The sequence below is a fragment of the Lipophrys pholis genome (assembly GCF_963383615.2).
Source record: "Lipophrys pholis genome assembly, chromosome: 23".
In the NCBI taxonomy this organism is placed as follows: Eukaryota; Metazoa; Chordata; class Actinopteri; order Blenniiformes; family Blenniidae; genus Lipophrys; species Lipophrys pholis.
Window position 1 is genome coordinate 6,852,786 of NC_137645.1, and position 19,217 is coordinate 6,872,002.

At 46.4% G+C, this 19,217-nt stretch overlaps 3 protein-coding genes across 4 annotated transcripts in view; 2 read left to right on the forward strand and 1 right to left on the reverse strand.

Annotated features, from left to right (window-relative positions):
• The window catches only part of nbeal1 (neurobeachin-like 1), a 38,521-nt gene extending 29,858 nt beyond the window's left edge, over window positions 1-8,663 (forward strand). For both annotated transcript variants that reach the window (XM_080493225.1, XM_080493226.1), the window contains 20 exons: window positions 139-265; window positions 349-631; window positions 708-809; window positions 1,161-1,256; window positions 1,349-1,473; window positions 1,541-1,681; window positions 2,394-2,524; window positions 2,602-2,711; window positions 2,788-2,905; window positions 3,466-3,563; window positions 3,641-3,757; window positions 3,832-3,921; window positions 4,356-4,465; window positions 4,553-4,725; window positions 4,800-4,894; window positions 4,965-5,081; window positions 5,273-5,434; window positions 6,086-6,234; window positions 6,314-6,449; window positions 7,321-8,663. In XM_080493225.1, coding sequence (XP_080349351.1) covers window positions 139-265; window positions 349-631; window positions 708-809; window positions 1,161-1,256; window positions 1,349-1,473; window positions 1,541-1,681; window positions 2,394-2,524; window positions 2,602-2,711; window positions 2,788-2,905; window positions 3,466-3,563; window positions 3,641-3,757; window positions 3,832-3,921; window positions 4,356-4,465; window positions 4,553-4,725; window positions 4,800-4,894; window positions 4,965-5,081; window positions 5,273-5,434; window positions 6,086-6,234; window positions 6,314-6,449; window positions 7,321-7,419 — 2,579 coding nt within the window. In that variant the 3' untranslated portion in view covers window positions 7,420-8,663. The remainder of the gene's footprint in view (window positions 1-138; window positions 266-348; window positions 632-707; window positions 810-1,160; window positions 1,257-1,348; window positions 1,474-1,540; window positions 1,682-2,393; window positions 2,525-2,601; window positions 2,712-2,787; window positions 2,906-3,465; window positions 3,564-3,640; window positions 3,758-3,831; window positions 3,922-4,355; window positions 4,466-4,552; window positions 4,726-4,799; window positions 4,895-4,964; window positions 5,082-5,272; window positions 5,435-6,085; window positions 6,235-6,313; window positions 6,450-7,320) is intronic.
• LOC308127854 (uncharacterized protein) lies at window positions 8,520-12,431 on the reverse strand. Its single transcript, XM_080493229.1, has 8 exons — window positions 12,373-12,431; window positions 12,256-12,293; window positions 11,346-11,513; window positions 10,600-11,268; window positions 10,355-10,560; window positions 10,119-10,256; window positions 9,460-9,571; window positions 8,520-8,835 (listed from the first exon to the last, which is right to left on the reverse strand). Exons 2-8 carry the CDS (start codon window positions 12,290-12,292, stop codon window positions 8,762-8,764), a joined length of 1,404 nt encoding a protein of 467 aa, XP_080349355.1. The 5' UTR covers window position 12,293; window positions 12,373-12,431; the 3' UTR covers window positions 8,520-8,761.
• Window positions 12,432-14,640: 2,209 nt separating this feature from the next.
• LOC308127830 (adrenodoxin-like) lies at window positions 14,641-19,204 on the forward strand. Its single transcript, XM_080493178.1, has 4 exons — window positions 14,641-15,096; window positions 16,107-16,228; window positions 17,031-17,160; window positions 18,787-19,204. The coding sequence occupies exons 1-4, from the start codon at window positions 14,972-14,974 to the stop codon at window positions 18,893-18,895; spliced, it is 486 nt and encodes a 161-aa protein (XP_080349304.1). The 5' UTR covers window positions 14,641-14,971; the 3' UTR covers window positions 18,896-19,204.
• The last annotated feature ends 13 nt before the right edge of the window (window positions 19,205-19,217 follow it).

Sequence of the window (19,217 nt, forward strand, 5' to 3'; positions counted from 1 at the left end):
CAAAGAAACGGAGTGTTATCAAGGAGTGGAATTTTCACCCACTTCCACGGAGACAGAGCGTCACTTGCAGCATTGTCGTTCAAACACGTTCTTAACGAAAACTATTTACCGTTTCTCTAAATACCCCACCACACTCAGGCGTCCACCACCAGCGTGTGAACCCCGAGTCCCTGCTGCTGGAGGCCGTGAAGCAGGTGAAGGTCAGCGACCTGGAGGACGACGTCCTGGAGCTGCCGGAGGACGACCCCGCCGCCGCCAACAACCAGTCAGTCTGAGAACGACCAGACAATCGGGCGCGGCGAACGACTCGGAGACGTTTCTAAGTCTGGCTGTGCGTTGTCTCTCCAGGGCCGAGGCGGAGGAGGCGGGGCAGAAGGAGAAGCTGGTGCTGTGGGAGGACTGCGAGCTGGTGACGGTGGTGGACGTGGTGCCGGGCCGCCTGGAGCTCACCACGCAGCACATCTACTTCTACGACGGCAGCCCCGAGAAGGAGGAGGGCGTCGGCCACGACTTCAAGTGGCCGCTGTCGCAGATCCGGGAGGTCCACCTCCGGCGGTACAACCTGCGGCGCTCGGCGCTGGAGATCTTCCTCATCGACCAGACCAACTACTTCCTCAACTTCAAGAAGGAGGCGAGGACGAGCTCAACCTGCTGCTCCGGCTCCACCAGACCAGACCTTCTTATAGACTCTCGCTTTATGTTCGCAGGCCAGAAACAAAGTGTACAGCCGCATGCTGCTGCTGCGATCGCTGAGTCTGCACGGAACGCGCTCCCCTCAGGAGCTGCTCAAGGCCTCCGGACTCACGCAGGTCACAGCAACAACGTCCGGCACATTGTGGCCCCATGAGCCTGACACTGGCTCTCATTCACTAAACATGGCCCACGTCCCTTCTGTTGTCTTTCTTTCTTCTTCGTCGTCCTCTACTCCTACTTCCTCCTCCTCTTTCCTTTATGTCCTCCCTCCTCTTCCTCCCTCTTCCTCCCTATTCCCCCTTCCTCTTCTTCTTCTTCCTCTTCCTCTTCTTTCTCTCTTTTTCTTTTCTTTTGTCCTCTTCTCTTTTATCTCCTTCCCGAACCCCCCCCTTCCCCCAAATCTTCATTAAAATGTACCTGTGCTACGTTGCCGAGCAACCAGGAAGTGTTTCTGTCGTCTCTTCCAGAAATGGGTGAACCGGGAGATTTCCAACTTCGACTACCTGATGCAGCTGAACACGATCGCGGGCCGAACGTACAACAACCTGGCTCAGTACCCGGTGGTGCGTTCCTGACTCCTCCCCCTCCGTCACTCAATCTCCACACACACACACACACACACACACACACTTAATGAGTGGATGTGTGTGTGCAGTTCCCGTGGATCCTGGCGGACTACACGTCGGAGGAGCTGGACCTCTCGGACCCGCAGGTCTTCAGAGATCTCTCCAAGCCGGTCGCCGTGCTGAACGAGCGCAACGCCAAGGCCGTCAGAGAGAAGTACGAGTCGCCTTTCTGAGAGACGCGTCGAGAGAACGATGGTGAAGAATCCTCTCGTGCTCCACAGGTATGAGAGCTTCGAGGACCCGACGGGAACCATCGACCGGTTCCACTACGGCACACACTACTCCAACGCCGCCGGCGTCATGCACTACCTGATCCGCGTGGAGCCGTTCACCTCGCTGCACATCCAGCTGCAGAGCAGCCGGTGAGGAACGCCTCGCTCCGTCTGCTCCTCTCTCCTCCGTCTGCTCCTCTCTCCTCCGTCTGCTCCTCTCTCTCCTCCGTCTGCTCCTCTCTCCTCCGTCTGCTCCTCTCTCTCCTCTGTCTGCTCCTCTCTCCTCTCTCTCCTCTGTCTGCTCCTCTCTCCTCTGTCTGCTCCTCTCTCCTCTCTCTCCTCCGTCTGCTCCTCTCTCTCCTCTCTCTCCTCCGTCTGCTCCTCTCTTGTCCTTTTTCTTTTCCAACAGCAAAATATACTAAACTATTGGGGATTGTGGACTATTATTATTATAATTATTATTGTTATTGTTATTGTGAATGCTATTGTCATGGTTGCTATGGTTATAATACAGTATATAGATATATAGTTTTTCCTCTTATTAGCACATACATTGTTTTATTGTTTTGCTATTGTCCATTATTGATGAGTGATTCTTGATGATTGATATTTTTAATATTATTATTATTGTTATGATTCTCATGCTGATTATCAATAATGTGTTTATTTACTTATTTTTCCTTTTACCTTTTCTTTTTTCATTATTTTTCCTCTATTCTGTTATTATGAGCACAAGCATATTGTTTCGTCGTCTTTTATTTTATTTATTTATTTTTTTTTTTAAATGTTCAAAATAAAGATAAACCAACCAACTAACCACGTCTCATGTGAATCTTTATTTAATATTTATTTCTCTGTCCAGGTTCGACTGCGCCGACCGGCAGTTCCACTCCATCCCCGCCACGTGGCAAACGCTCATGGACAACCCCAACGACGTGAAGGAGCTCATCCCGGAGTTCTTCTACTTCCCGGAGTTCTTGGAGAACCAGAACGGTGACGTTTCCTCACAACAGTTTTCTTGTATTAAAGTTCAGGAACATGTTTTAATATTTGTTATTTTTCCCCGTCAGGCTTTGACCTGGGTCGACTGCAGATCTCCAAGGAGAGAGTCAACGACGTGATCCTGCCTAAATGGGCCAAGTCCCCCGAGGACTTCATCCACAAGCACCGCAAAGCTCTGGTCAGATTTAATCTCGTAATTCTTGAAAATGTATATCGAGCTATGGGTTTTATGTTTTAATTTCCTCTTGTTCCAGGAGTCAGAATACGTGTCGGCTCACCTTCATGAGTGGATCGACCTGATCTTCGGTTACAAGCAGCGAGGTCCCGCCGCGGTGGAGGCTCTCAATGTCTTCTACTACTGCACGTATGAAGGTAAAGCATCCGTCACGCTGCGGGAACAGTTTGCTTACAACCCCGTCAGCTGGTATTGTCACCGATCCCGTCGACCTAAAATCAATGATTAAAATCTACTAGGAGAAAAAACTAATGAACCATTGAGCTGGTTCTGGTACGGATGTTAGATGCATGTTGATTAACTGCAAGAAATCTCAATCATGGCGATAGCATAGCGATAGCATAGCACTCACGAAAAATATGCTCACATAAAAAAAAAAAGAAAGATGGAGCGTCAACAACGATGGTTGCTGCTACCTATTAGCAGATAGCCGCCAATGGCTAAATTTTACAGCTGGGTTAATGATATTAGCCTCCTGTGTTGACGCATTCGAAACCCCCCGTTATGGTTCGACGCCCCCTTGTGGGCGATTCTGGTTTGAACAAAGAGCCCAAACAAAACAAAAAAAACACTTTCACTTTCAAACTCCAGATTTTCAGGTCCAACAGCAAGATGTATGCTTTAACTATGAAACATGAGATTTTCACGTCTTGGCTCCTTTAAGAGCGTCATATCAATGGCAGGATTTCCTCTGCAGGCGCGGTGGACTTGGACGCCATCACCGACGAGAAGGAGCGTAAAGCCCTGGAAGGAATGATCAGCAACTTTGGCCAGACGCCGTGCCAGCTGCTGAAGGTGCCGACGGCCTCCAGATGTTTTTCACGCGTTTATTTTGAATGAAAGGCGAAGTGAAGTGTACTGGTCTCTTCCAGGAGCCTCACCCGGTGCGTCTGACGCAGGACGAGGTGGAGAAGAGGAAGGCCCTGCTGGACTCGTGTCCTCTCAGCATGTTCGAGCACCTCACCGACCTGAAGTCCTTCTTCGTCGAGGTTGAATCTCTCGGCTCATTTGGAGTCTTTTTAACGCGCGTCTTTGTTCCACTAACCTGTCAGTCGTGTTTCAGGGCATCAGCGACAACGTGCCGCTCATTAAAGCCGTGGTGCCCAAGAATCAGTCGCATTCCTTCATCACCCAGGGGAGTCCAGACACCATGGTGAGTGCGCAGAGGAATAAACCTCGTCGACCCTGCTGGCCTGACGCCTTATCTTGTTTAAATGGAAACACCCTCCCTACTTCACACAGCTCCTGGCTTACCGAGGACTTAACTCATATTAAACTTGAAAAGATTACGTTTTCACTTGAAAGCTCTTGTACTTTTCAACGAAAACCTGGAAGCCCTTCATAGAAGACTTAACTAACATATTGACCCAGAAAGTGATTAAATGCCGCCCTCCCTCTACTTTCTGTTTGTTTTTAGGAGTTACTTCATTTTCCTGTGTTTTTTTTGTCTTGTTTGTTTTCTCAGCGGGTGGGAAGGGATACCTAGTAACTAAGGCTCGGGCGTAGAAGCCGATTCTGGCTTAAGTTAAGTTTGTTGATGCAGTTTTTTTTCTCTTTTCTCTCTTGTTGTTGTCGTCGGACCTGCAGGTGACCCTGAGTAAGAACTGCCTGCTGGGGACTCACGGCTGGCTGCCGTACAACAAGAACATCTCCAACTACTTCACCTTCATCAAAGACCCCACCGTGTCCAACACCAAGTGAGAACTCGAGACACGTCTCTTGTGGCGTCCGTTCTGGAAGATTGTCTGGTTTTCAGCCGTCTGGTTTCTCACTCCTCCGCCCAGAACCCAGCGCTTCCTGTCGGGGCCGTTCGCCCCCGGCGTGGAGGTGACCGCCGGGCTCTTCGTGGTCTCCCACGACGGCAAGCTGCTGTTCAGCGGCGGCCACTGGGACAACAGCCTCCGAGTCACGTCTCTGGTGAAAGGGAAGACCGTGGGGCAGCACATCAGGCACATGGGTACAGACCAACCGGTGGTTAAAGATCATTATGACCTTTCCCTGCGTCACTGGTTTTGTTCCCGCCCCCCTCAGACATCGTGACCTGCCTGTCGACCGACCACTGCGGCATCCACCTGATGTCTGGATCCAGAGATACGACGTGCATGGTGTGGCAGGTCCACCAGCAGGTGAGGAGCGCTGGACCAAACGTGTACAAACCTCTCTACGCGTTAACCACTTCCTGTTACCTCCTGGCAGGGCGGAGCTCCCGTGGGTCTCTATCCTAAACCCATACAGGTGCTGTACGGACACACGGACGAGGTCGTGAGCGTCAGCATCAGCACGGAGCTCGACATGGCCGTGTCCGGATCCAGGGTGAGAATTTAAAGCGACAGTCCGAACGCTGGGTTGTCAGACGGGTACAGCCGTCTGCAACCTTCATGGCCAGAAGAGCCGTTTTCACACTTTTCCACCAAATAGAATTAGTCTGATCAGCTGACGAGCCGCATGAGGCCCTGGAGCCGCGGGTTCAGTATAACTCTGACAGTTTTGTCTCGGCCGCGCAGGACGGGACGGTGATCATCCACACGGTGCGCCGCGGTCAGTACATGCGCTGCCTGCGGCCGCCATGCGACAGCTCCCTGCCGCTGTCCATCCTCCACCTGGCCGTGTCCTGGGAGGGCCACCTGCTGGTGCACGCCTGCGTCGAGGGCAAAGCCACGCTCAAGGTGAGACGCGTCGTGTTTTTGCCGGTCAACAAATCTTGCGTGGATATCAAGCATGGCCTTGATTCGGGACGTTTGCAGCCGAGCCGAACGATTTGTGACGACTTGCCATTATTTCCTGTGACTCTTAAAGTGACCCCAGCAGAATCCCTGTTTAAAACCTACTTCCCATAAAAGGTCTCACTTCGGCTCAAAGCGATCACACCGTTGATTTCTTTACAAACGAACTGGAATTTGTAGGGATCGAACTGTTTGCGTCACTAACTTGGGAAACCTGTTGCAAGGGTTTCTGGGATAAGAAAAATGGCGTCGCAGCAGCTCAAGCAAAAATATCCACATTTGACCGATTCAGCCCCGAAAAAAAGCCAGACTTTCAAAAAAAAAGAATCTTCAAGCCGCGAGACCTAGTCTGAAATGTTGTGAAACCGACGGTAGATGGTTTTTCCAGCTGCGAGTCGAGATCTCGCCACGTCCAGTGTACAAACCTGATCTTGTTCCCACAATGCCTCGGGGGAGTTTCCGTGACGTCAGCAAACCGCTGGACATTGGCTGCTGGCTTTAAATCTTTATTTAGCTCAGATCTGGATCCTTTCCGATTCGCAGCTTGTGGCCGTTTTGTGTAAACGCGGTGTAACCGTCTCCGTCTCTCCGCAGGATAAAAACGCCCTCCACCTGTACTCCGTCAACGGGAAGCACCTCTGCAGCGAGCCCCTGAAGGAGCAGGTGACCGACATGTGCGTGTCGGGCGAGTTCGTGGTCATCGGCAGCGAGCAGGGCTACCTGTCCATCCGGGACCTCTACAGGTAAGCCTCTCTGCCGCCTGATTGGCTCAGTAGCAGAGTGCATTCCTCATGCTGTGCTCGTCTCCCCCCCCCCGCGCAGCCTGTCGCTGAGCGTGGAGCCCATGGCCATGCGGGTGGCGGTGCGCTGCGTCTCCGTCACCAAGGAGCAGAGCCACGTTCTGGTGGGGCTCGACGACGGCAAGCTGATCATCGTGGGCGTGGGCCGGCCGGCCGAGGTAAAGAACTCGCTGCGGAACTACATCGCCCAGAGCCTCGAAGGCTCGCCGCTCATGTCTTCGCCGCTGCTGGCGCCGCTCCGGGCCCGCTCGCCGACCCGCCTGCTGCACCAGCGCGACCAGCTGGTGTTCAGCCCCTCGTCCAGCTCCCACAATCCCTAGCAGCACCCTTCCTCCTCCGTCACCCCTCCTTCTCAGGGATGGTTGTCGCCCACACATTCCTCCAACCACGACTGTGACACGAACACGCCGTCTCCGCTTACCTCCGTCACTTTGTTGGTAGTTGTGCAATATTTGATTTGACCTAAAAAAAAACAAAAAAACACCGATGCTGTTTACCCAAAGTGTCATTACGGTTTTTGTTTGCTCTTCAAACTATAACAAATATGCTGTGAAACTAACGTAACACTAAAGCCCCGTTTCCACGACAACGATTCACGCGGCAACACCTTGAAAAAAGAAAAGTGTTGCTCTGTCGCCTCCGTCAGTCTCTGTGGTGAAAGAACAGTTTCACTTTGGGAGCCGATATAAAAAAGTCACGGTTGCAGTGGATCCGAGCACCGCTGGCGTGTCAGTGGACCCCCCCCCCCCCCCCCCCCCCAAATGTCAAGGAAGTTGTTGTTACTCTGGTTGTCGTGGTAACGGGGTCTAATTAACGCTTCTGCAAACTCGAGCCATATTAGCACCGTAGCTACGATCTAATAAACGTGTAAATATGCGAGTGGAAACTAGAGGTGGATGAAGGAATTACTTTGGTCCCTCATCCATGAATCACCTCCCTCCTCCTTTTTTTGTTTCCTTTGACTTCACCCCCTCCCCCCCCCCCCCCCTTCCTCTCCTCCCTCCATTCCTCCTCATCCTCCATTCCCAGATCATGCGGAAGCTGTGGGGCTCCAGCAAGCGACTGACCCAGATGGAGACGGTGTACAACACCCGACACGACCGCAGCCGGCCCCACCCCGACCCCTGACACCCCCCACCACCACTCTCACACATTCCCTCGTCTCCTCCATGCTCCCTCGTCACCTCCACCTCTGTTTACCACCATCACTTCCTGCTTCACAGTGCAGGCGCTGTGTCTCCACAGCAGGAGCTTCTTCTCTCCTAAGCTATTGTTTCAAGTGGCCTTTTCGCGCCCCCCCCCCCCGGAAAAACAAAACAAAAACCTCAACGCTGCGTCGCAGCGGCCTTATGCAGTACGACGGCTCCACTCAAACTCTCTCTCTGCCTTTTTTTTTTTTTTTACTATGTTGATTTTTTCTTTTTTTTGGGGGGGTAAATTTTCTTTTTGAGGCCGTTTGAGATTCGATAGGAAGCGGTTTGAGAAACACGGTTTTAAGAGATCACAACACTACGATATGAAGGTTCACCACACGCTTCATTGAATGTTTTTTACTTGAATTTTATTTATGAGTGAACGTAGCATTTTCCTCTTCAAAAACTCTTCCGACTGTTCCGATTTAAAAAAAAACGAAGGGCTCGATGAGATGTCAGTGTTAACAGCAATAAGGCTCGTTCATGGTGGACTTTTTTTTAATTTTTTGGACGCTTTTCGGCCTGACTTCTGTCCGTCGACCTCCAAGTCTTCCTTCTTTGTTTTGATTTCGTCGTCTCTTCCTGCTACGTTTGTGAATGAGTTTGAAAGCAGCTGTGGAATCGTTTGTATTTTTTAATTATGCCAAAATCTTCATCTGTCTCTTCTGTTTTTAGTTAGTTTTTTTTTTTTATAGAAATGTCACGGCGAAGACCAACCCGTGTCCGTCTTCTAAACTAGACTCCTGTCAGAAAGGTGCATAAATAGTCAGAACACCACTGTTTGGATTATTTCCACGACAATACGGAGTGCCTTTATCCCAGCGTGGAGCTCCTCTTGTGACCGAAGCTCGCCGTCCCCCGAACCGAGATCAAACGAAAGCAGCATTCCACCAGTTAAACCTTCCACTCTCTGAACGGGAACCAAGAATATATAGATAGGAAGAATCAAAAAAAACGTACTATTTTGTGTCTCTGTGACTGTCACCAAATGGATGTGTGTATATTTGTGATTATTTATGAAATACGGTATATAATGTACAGCATGATTTTTATTTCTTTAAAAAAATGTCCTTTTTTTGCACTTTCCAGGTACTTTAATTGTTTTAACTCGCCTCCCTAATCTGTACAAACTGCTTTGTATACACCAGTGGAAAAATGGATCATTAAAAGTCTGAAATTAAAGTTTGGGGAATGTGTGAGTGAGTAAGAGGACGCAGGAAGACTTGCAACATGTTTTATTTCACACGATGTTGACGGATGGAGATCCGTCTGGTGTTTTACGAGACGAGCGGGTACGAGCAGATGGACGCTCTCTTCAGGCCGCAGTCGGCTGCAGTCCACCAGCGCTCGTCTGCAAAGAAGATCAAATATAAATGACCAAGGCCGTAGCTAGAAGGGCCCCCCCCCCCCCCCCCCCACCCCAAAAGCAAATTCAAGTCAAGCACTTTTTCCCCTTTTTTCTATGTCTACCAAGAGAAATAACGTCGTTCTAAAATCGTTGTATAATGTATAACAATAGCGTTCCGTGACAAAAAAAAATTACTAAAATAGTAATAAATACTGGGTGAAATTAAAAAGTACTCTTGTTAGTCATTCATCTTATATGCAAAACAGATATTTTTAATGCACCTTTAAATTAATATGTATATCTTGAGAAAAATAATGTGCACCTTTCATAATGAAAGCTGCATTTAATAACCCACCCGGCGTAATTTGCACAACACGTAACGCTCACTGCGTGTTAAATGTGCTGCATATATTGAGTTTAACCCCCCCCCGAAAAAATCCTGCCTCCGACCTTGAATGACCCTGTAAGAGCATTAATAACAGTGACATTTGTTATCACGCGATTATGGCAATGAAAGGCTGATGTACATGAGGTCGTTCAGATTGCGACTTATCTGCCCAAGTGCTCTGATAAGGTGAGTCAGAAGTGTGTTTGTGTGCTGTGGGGTTTTCTGTCTCCCCTCATTACCGATCTTGAACATCTCCACGCAGACGGGCTTGTCGGTGTGAACGTTGGGGTGACCGGGCATCCAGTCGCTGTAGCTCCACTCGGACCCGTCGACCCAGGACGCCTGCTGGCTCTGAGGGGTAGCAAAAAAAAAAAAAAGATGAGATAGATATAACTTTTAGTAACACTTAAGCTCATTAAAAAAAAGCAATATTCAACTTAAAATGTGCAATATAAGGCCTGATGCCTTCTTTATATAACTTATAGTGCAATATCCTGATGTGATATTAAGATATAAATTTCATCACGCAGTGTCTTTTACAAGTGTAAGGGAACCAAAAACAAACAAACTTCACAGCCGTCTGTATTTTTAACATTCCGGCCTCACGTCATGACATGGAATAAGCTGAAAGAACATGTTGAAGTTCAAAGGTCAATGTTTCACCAAGGTGAGAATAACACTCTGTCCTGGTGATAACGTATCAGATGAGGCTCTCCTTGGCCTCCTTTCAGTGCCACGGCTCAGAGAGCTGGCGTCACAGCCGACCGCTGCATGCTTTTTAGCACCTACTTACAAATCTAGTTGACTTTGTTTTGGTACGAGATTGTTTTCCCTGCTCAGCAGCATAATCGCTAACGCGTCAAATCCAAGTAAACGTTGCCCGAGGAAAACAACTTGCCTTGACCGTGGCGCCGAGCCAAGTCAACACCGGGCTGTTCTGGCCTCCTCTGGTCACCAGGGAAACGAGGCGGGAATGAAGATCGCCGCTGGTGACGGATGCGAGTTCAGCGCTCGGGGCCGAAGCTCTACACCGGATCTTGGGATTCACAAGAAGACAAAAAAAGATGTTGACTTTAAATCTTTCCATGTGGTTTTGTCTTCCATGTGTATTCCTGAAACTAAAGCTGGTCTGACCTGAGCCTCGTGGAAGGTCAGAGGTGTTGGGTGGAACTCGTAGCAGTTCCCGTTGATGATCTCCCCCGTGCATGCTACTGTCTGTGATTTGATACTCAACGGTTCAGTTCCCTGTCTGAAACCGTCTGGGATCTGAGAAGAACGTTCAGTTCCCTGTCTGAAACCCTCTGGGATCTGAGAACTTTCAGTTCCCTGTCTGAAACCGTCTGGGATCTGAAAAGAACGTTCGGTTCCCTGTCTGAAACCCTCTGGGATCTGAGAAGAACGTTCGGTTCCTTGTCTGAAACCGTCTGGGATCTGAGAAGAACGTTCGGTTCCTTGTCTGAAACCGTCTGGGATCTGAAAATAACGTTCAGTTCCCTGTCTGAAACCCTCTGGGATCTGAGGAGCTGGTTTGGTTTCCTGTCTGAAGTCATCTGGAAACAGGCGAGAGGGTTCAGTACCCTGCCTAAAACCAGCGGGCAGAGACCTGAAAGAATCGGCCTTTAACCTAAGAACATCTGAAAGAGACATCCTGGGCTGGGTTCCCTGCCTAAAACCCATGTGGATTGGCACTGAGGGTTCGGTTCCCTGTCTAAAACCATCCAGGAGAAAGTGAGACACTTCCTTTTCCCGCCTGAGACGTCTTGGGGCTGGTTTAACAGGTTCTGTTCCCTGTCTAAAACCCGCTGGATTCATCATCTGGGGTTCAGTTCCCTGTCTGAAACCATGGGGAATAGACTGGACATGCTCGCTTCCCTGTCTAGAACTCTCTTGGATTGGCATTGAGGGTTCGGTTCCCTGTCTGAAACCATGGGGAATAGACTGGACGTGCTCGGTTCCCTGTCTGAAACCCTCTGGGAGATCATAAACTGAGGGTTCCTCCACACGGACCCAGCCGTCGCCAATCCTCCGAACCGGGACGTCAGCAGGAACTGGAAGAAAAGGAGTTTTTAGGTTACAGATCAACATCAGGTATCGCTGGTGACTTTTTGGCGGCGTCTCCTCTTACCAACCCTCCTGTCCATCTCGCTGAGGTGCTCCTGCAGCAGACCGGTGTTCAGGTCAACGATAAACCTCCTGGACGCCTCGGTGCCTTGCCTGAAGCCATCGGGAATGAATCCGGAGAGTTCCGGGCCCTGTAAACCTTTAGGGGCCTTGATGGGGGCGGCGTGCAGGCCTGTGGGGGATCGGGTTTCACTTAAACTCCGATTTTCTATTAAACCAGCACGGCGGAGACACGTTTGACCTTTCGACTCCGGCGTGAGGCTTTCTCTAACGTCGACATAAATCAATCACGGTAATCTAACTCTGAGAAGGTCAACTGCTCTGATTAGGTTATTGCTATCAATAGTTTTGTTGCCATAGCGACAGAAAACAATGGCAGGGTGAGATAGTGTGTGGAAAGATCATTAACAGATATCACGTTCATAAGGGGACGTCAACTTTGCTCAATAAGATATTGGCTTTTTTTTTTCTAGTCTTTGTCTGGACGTTACGATTACGTTATTCTAAATTTCGTCTTCAGTTATAGAAAACTATTTTTTTTCCATTAACCCCCCCCCTCTAATGTGCTTTTCAGTACTAGACCCAACCAATAATCTTTTAATGGCCAATAATATGAAAAATTTGACCATTTCACATGTAACTAGACCGGGAACTCTGTAGAGCGCATTCCTTCACCAAGGCCACATTTGTTACCATGGAAACCAATAGATTACAAGGTTATTTGATCCACCGCGCCACTCCGTCCTCCATTTGTCATAGTCGTTTGAATTGCTTACATGCAATACATACAGACAAATAAATACCCGTAGATTAAATCACAAGATATTAAAGCCAACGACATCAGGCCTTATGGCGCCCAGGTCCGACCGAATATGATGGGAATACCGTGAGACATGAAGGTAGAGAGCTCTCACCCGACAGCGTCAGGAACAGCAGGACGGACTTGAACATCCTGCAGATATCGGGAGAGAAACTTTTAACGCCATAGTCATTAGAGCTTCAGTTTATGTTTCCTCTCGCGACGCGCTCACCTGAGACTGCAGTGATGATCGTCGTGCAGCAGAGAACGACGGCGCCTCCACCCTGATATACCCCCCCGGCCGGTCGTAAACCCCGGCCCTTCTTTCAACTGACCATCTTTATGATCCCTGATATGTGACGGACCTTCGCCCCCGTGTGGTTAGGTTCAAACGTATTAATAATGTCACTGATAAGGCGCTGAGACTCCGCCATACCGTAAAGTCCACTTCCTGTTTGCTGGACCCGGGATGGGAGAGGTGAACGGCACCAGGTTCAATACCGATGCATGTTGATCAATATTTGTGGAAGTAGAGTGAATATTTCAACAGATTGCGGCGGCCGAGGCCACTGGAGGTTGTTTTTGGTGGGAATGTTTCGCAATTCGTTTGGTATTCCCCCGTTTATGGACACTCTGAGGGGCGTCCAGACTTCCAGACCTATATAGGTCAGAGGTCAGCATCCTGCGGCTCCGGAGCACTTCGGCTGCTCTGTCGCGACGCCGTATCACTATATGTCATGTAAATAAACATTTGTTTTTGTTTTATTTGCATCCCGCACTGATTTTCAAAAATGGTCGAGTCTCCAGGAGGAAAACAGCTTAATGAAATAAAACGACAAAGTCAAAAATAGCTTAGAGGGAAAGAAAGAAATTGAAATAATAACGATTAAAAACAAGAAGAAAAATCAGGAAAAAATAAAGGGAAAAGGAAAATAAAGAAAAAAATATCGCAAAATAGAAAAAAGCCAAAAAGGCAAATAAATGTAAAAATTTAAAAGAAATTAAAGGAAAAAAAAAAAAGAAATATGAAGAAAAGTCTAGTGAAACTGCTTCAGCATTAGGAAACATACAGCTGATTAGCTCAAGTGGTTAAAATCAATCAAATATATCTAAATTGTACCTGTGACAACCTGTATGTAAAGCAATTCTTTAAAGGGTTTAAAAACATTTTTTTATCATGTTTTGTGGCTCCAGACTCATTTTAATTGGTGAGAAATGGTGGGAACGTCTCTTTCGGCCATTAAGGTTGTCGACCACGACCACAGCTCCGTTCAGTTTTTCTCCCATGAACTCACCGGGGTTTTCCAGGTTCAAGGTCGTACATTATGTATTTTTTCTTTGTGACCCCGCAGCCATGACGGAGAAGCGTGCGAGGACACGTAACGTTATGTGCCCCCATTGCGCAATGCCCTCAGCTCCATCAATGCTTGCTTTTGTGACGAGGTCACGATGCTTCAGTCCAACACTGTGATTAACACCTTATGCAAATTCCTCCTCGCTCAAATCCTGATTAACCAATGCAGGAGCGCACGCTCACGTGCGCGAGCCTGGTAGGAAAATCAGTCATGACAGTGTGGTGGAATGTTTAAAGACTTGCTTTTATTCCGTGTAAAGCTCAGTGTCAACATTTTAATGATGAAAGGTGGACATTTTTCCAACATTTTGCTTTTATTTGAAAGACTTTCTCATATTTTTACATGGAGAAATTTATCTTATTCTTTACTTCTACACGTCTATGAGGATATATACATATATTTTTTAATCTACAAAGGCCTTTGCCTCTTTTTCTGATTTTAGCTTTATGTCTTTCTCAAATAAAAAGCATTTATAATATTTTTTTCCTATAATTTTTGCTTTCATTCATGTTGGTTGTTTTTCAACTTTCTTTTGGCTGTTATTTGTGATTGATATAAGTTGAGGAGGATGTAGAACAGAATACAATAGTAGAGAATAGAATGATCTAAACTAGTAGAGAATAGAATAGAATAGAATAGACTTTATAAATCATAAAGGGAAATTCCTTACAGTGTCGGTCCATACAGAATAGAGTATTAAATCAATAATAAAAGAATGTGTTTTCATATATCACGCTAATTAGTGTGTCGATCAATCGCTTATTTCAAAATTTAAATAATTATTTATTTCTGACGGCCATTTATCATGTTTATATGTCTTTATATTCTATTCATTTTAATTTAATGTATAATATTTGAATGATTGATTGCTAAACATAATCTAATTATAGATAAAATAAAATAATATCATTTATTTATTCATTTATTTATTAGAGGCACTTTGTTTAGTGAAAAATCGTACTTATATAATTCTCGTTTTGTCTCGTTCAGATTCTTTTTTTTTTTTTAAAGAACTTTATGCACAAATAGGAAATGTCAAAAACGGTGCAAACAAACAGAAAACACAACAAAAACAAACAAATTCAACAGGTGTTGTTATTGAGCCAGATGACGCTGCGTGACGTCATCGCGCTCCCCCGGAAGTCGCCTGTCTCCGTACGTAACGCATGCACGGGGGTCGGGTGTTGTAACCGAGCCGGACGGGTGACAGCCTCTCTCCACTCGCCGCTCTGCTGTGGAGCCGGACAAGACGCAAGACGAGGCGGACGCGGGAGGGCGTTTCGAGTCGTTACACAACCGGCGGGTCGCCGCGCGTCATGACCCGGTCACTGACGGAGTAAAAAAAAAAAAAAGAAACACCCCGCGGCCGAGGCGAGCTAGCTTTAGCCGGCTACTCTGAAGGAGAGTCCTCGAGACAACACGAGAAGTCACGCGGTTCCGTCACGGTAGTCTCCTAGTTCATCTTCCCGGTTTGTGATGGCTCTGGTGGCGGCGCTAACGCGGCTGGCCCGGGTCAGGCACCGGAGGACGACTGCGGCGGCGGCGTGGAGCTTCTTCCAGGGCGGAGAGAGGAGCTTCACCCCCGGAACCAACCCGCTCAGGTAACAGCCAGTGTGTCCGCCCGGGACATCTGAACTCGAGTTTCAAGGTTTTAACCAGAACCAGACTCTTCCAGGTGTGGATCGGAGGAAGGTGAAGGTCTGGTTTATAAATAGAAGAGAAAAATAAATCAAAGAAAGTTGAACGAAAACTTGGGAAATATAAAATGAATAAAGGGTTTTATTATTTATGTAAAAAAAGAAATAAATTGAAAGAATTTTTCAAAAGTTTAGTTTTAAAAAATAAAGTAAAAAAAGAAAAATCCCCGAAAATTAAAATAACATTCGACTGGTCTGCCTATATTTATTTGATCGTTCATGTTCTTTATAGTTATGTAGTGTTGTGTTGTCATCATTGTGTGTTCAAATGTTTTATTCTTCCATCCTGTAAAAAATGTGGTTTCAGTGTGGATCATGTACTTTAAACATTTCACTGTGTATAATTATTGTATGTGATAAATTGACTGAAAGGAGAAAAAAAAAGTTTTTTAATTATTTTCTCACATAAAAAAACATGTTGCTCATTAACTTTTGGTCGTCATTATTTTTAAGAAGTTTATTTCATTTATTGTAAAATTAAATAAAAAAAAAAGTCCCAGTTTACATTACATTGCAGGACATTAGCTTTTAAATCCGAGACTAAAATAGAGCAGAAGGAAGAATAGCGATATTCTGCCCCTTCATCTCAATTAATCCTTCCGTTTGAGAATTATCACGTCACGTATCCAAATATTCATTTGATTCATAAACTCCTGCGGCGTGTTGTAGACACTTGTTCCTGCTTCTTCATCAGAGTCTAACAGGAGATCCTGAAAGGTCACTCCGTCCAAAAGACGTGTGTGGAAGAAGGGCAGAGGTTTTTTTTTTTTTCTTCTGTTTAGAGGATTACGTTGTGTTCCCACAGTCTCAACTTTGCTTCAGGTCATAGAGTTTTTTTTTCATTGCATGGACATTTATGTCAGAAGTCCGAAGTAGTTTTTCGTCTCCCTCTGCTCCGTTTTGCGTCCCCGCAGGGCCGACAAGGTGACGGTCCACTTCGTGAACCGCGACGGCGAGAAGGTCACGGTGAAGGGCTCGGCCGGAGACTCGCTGCTCGACCTGGTCATCAACGAAGACCTGGACTTCGACGGCTTCGGTGCGCGAAGCAACTCTTCACTCTGGTTTTTTTTTTTTTTTCAAATCTGCTTTGAGACACGGCACATTTCTCACATTGAAAATGTCCCGCGGCTCGTGATCAATATAAAAACATTCAAAGCCCGGACCGGCACTCGGTGGAGGTAAAAATGGAGCCGAAGTATTTTAATAATACAAAAAATTGGAGAACTGGAACTAACTCATTGGGTCTTCCTCTCGGGGGACGTTTTGTCCAGGGCCCCAGGTCACATTCTGAGTTCTTGACGCCGCAAACTCTCCCCCATGTCACTTCTTCTTCTTCTTTCATGTCGCACTACAACTCATTGCCTTCGTCAACAAAAGTGCACATATTTATTTATTTGACAAACTTCTTGCAGAAAACTATTAACCCTTCAGGGATGATTTGTCTTCATTCAAGGACCGAAGTCCTTTTGATGTCGCTATCTGACAGGCTAGTTAGCATCCATATGAGCTAACATGCTAACTCGGTGCCGCGAAGAAATGTGGCGTTGACGAAGGTAATGCGTTCCCCCCCGAGTGCATGTTCTAGTTCTACTGACGTCAATCAACAGGGTCAGTATTAATGTGGTTCCTACTGCCACCTACTGGCAAGGAAGGGTATTTATATTTTTTGATCAGAACACAATTCAGGCAGAGACTTTCAGCATTATCAAATCATTGCCAGTGACAAATTTTTATTATTTTTACATAAAATTGGAATTTTTTTTTCAACTGGTTGAAAACCGCCGCTAACTAGCATCTCGGGCTAATTCGGTCACGTGACAGAGGTGTGTGTGTTGCAGGAGCGTGCGAGGGCACACTGGCGTGTTCCACGTGCCACCTGATCTTTGACGAGGAAATGTACAAGAAGCTGGGCCCGGTCACGGACGAGGAGATGGACATGCTGGACCTGGCCTACGGCCTCACCGACACGTGAGCAGCCGCACGCCAAACACAAACACTTGGCGGAGTTTTCACTTTAATCCGGATCAATGCACTTTGTCTGATCTTGAAGCCGTCGCATTCAACACACTAGATGTCGTATGAATAAATATCTGGGGTTTTTTTGTTGTTGTTTTTTGCATCTCTCAGGATAAAAACAGCTAAATAAATTAAAAGTAGTGAGTCAGGCAAAGCTCTTTAAGGAAAAGAAGAAAGAAAAATGAAGAAAGTGGGGGAAAAATTTTAAAGTTGAAAAAGTTGAACATTGAAAAGGAACAAGAAAAAAATGTTAAAACAGAAAAGTGGGGAGAAAAAGAAGAGAAAAATAGAAAAAAAGGAAAAGAAATCAAAGGAAATGAAGAAAGTAAAGCTAAAACTGCTACAAACATTGAGATACATGCAGCAGCGACAAACAGCTGATTAACTAAAGTGGCTAAAATAGGTAAGATTTAAAAAATAAACAAAAATTTTTTAATAAAAAGGCTAAAATGTGAAAATCCATGGGGAAAAACAAAAACTGCTAAAAATCCAAATCGTACCTGTGACAGTTCAACAATGTCGTCTTATTTTCTGTCATTTAAAGTTGTTTTAGTCTTGTGACTAAATGTATTTGTTGGAAAATGGTGAGAAAGTCTCTCTTGGCCGTGAAGTCTGCCGAGCTGGCTGACCGTCGCTCTTTCTTCACGTCGGTTGTGGAACGAGACCCAGTGTGAACGCCCTCACAGGAAACGGGTCAAGGTGCATCTCTGCAGTGTGTTAAAATACAAATACTCGAGTAGTATGACACTACTTTGTCTACTCCTTCCGTTCGTCGTGTATTGTCCGACTCCAAGTGGCGGTTGGAGGTCGACCACGCCCCCGACGAGTCAACAGAGTCACACCAACCAGTTCTCCTGCTGAGTTAGAGGAGAACCGGTTGACGCCCCCCCCCGGCTCCCGTCTGGGTTGCCAGAACTGCTTTTAGCAATACTGGCTTCTATTTAAAATTTTCCTCCTTTTTTATTATTTTTCCTATTCTTTTTTCCTTTTTATCTTCTTTGCTCCTTTTCATTTTTTCCTTTATTCCATTGCCTTTTTTTTATTATTTTTTTCCCTTCTCCTCTTTTTATTCTTTTTCTTTTTGAGTTAATTGATGGATTAGACGCAGACACACTCGGAAAAAAAGTCATGAATGAAACTTCATCATCGCTCAGTCGACGCCTCTTTCCCGTCGGTTTCAGGAACGCAGTATGTTACAAGCTCTTCCTTTTATTGTTTTTGTTTTTCTCGTCAAGAGTAGTTTTCTTTGCAGCGGCAGTAACAACTTTGTTCTCTATGAGCAGCCGACTGTGACCCGTGAGCAGGGACCGTCTGCAAAAGCAAAGACGGATGTTTTTAAAAAAAACATTGATTTTCATTGCTGTTTTTTTGCTCTTATAGATTTTACTTCTGTTTCTTAATCATTTTACGTTGCTGCTTTTAGCTTCTATTATTGTTGTTTTGGGGAATTTGTTTGTTTGTAATACCGTCTGCATTAGATCCTTTAAAAATGTTTAAAAATCAGTGTGGTATTCAAATAATGTACCCGTGAACTCCGTCGTCTAAACGTGCCCCCCCCCCCCCCCCCCCCCCCTGCAGCTCCCGTCTGGGTTGCCAGATCTGCCTGACCAAGTCCCTGGAGGGCATGGTGGCCCGCGTCCCCGAGACCGTCGCCGACATCCGACAGAGCAAAGACGGGTCGTCTTAACCCGCCGCCGTCGCCCCCAAACCCCCGGGTGTAGAAATCGAGGTGTGAGAGAGTGTGTAGATCTGAATCAGTCACAAAAATCCACCCCAGTATGAAATTAACTATTTATGGGACACACGGTCATTTAATTGATTTTTTTACTCCACTTGAATTCGTTGGCTGAAATGTTGTATGAATGCACCCCTAACTCTTCATACTCTCCCGTTTTATATAACCATCTAATTTCATCATGTGATTGTACATAGCTAGAACACACGTATATATATCTGTGTATAAAGAGAATACTGAATTAAACAAATTCTCCTTTCTAAACAGCGTGTCT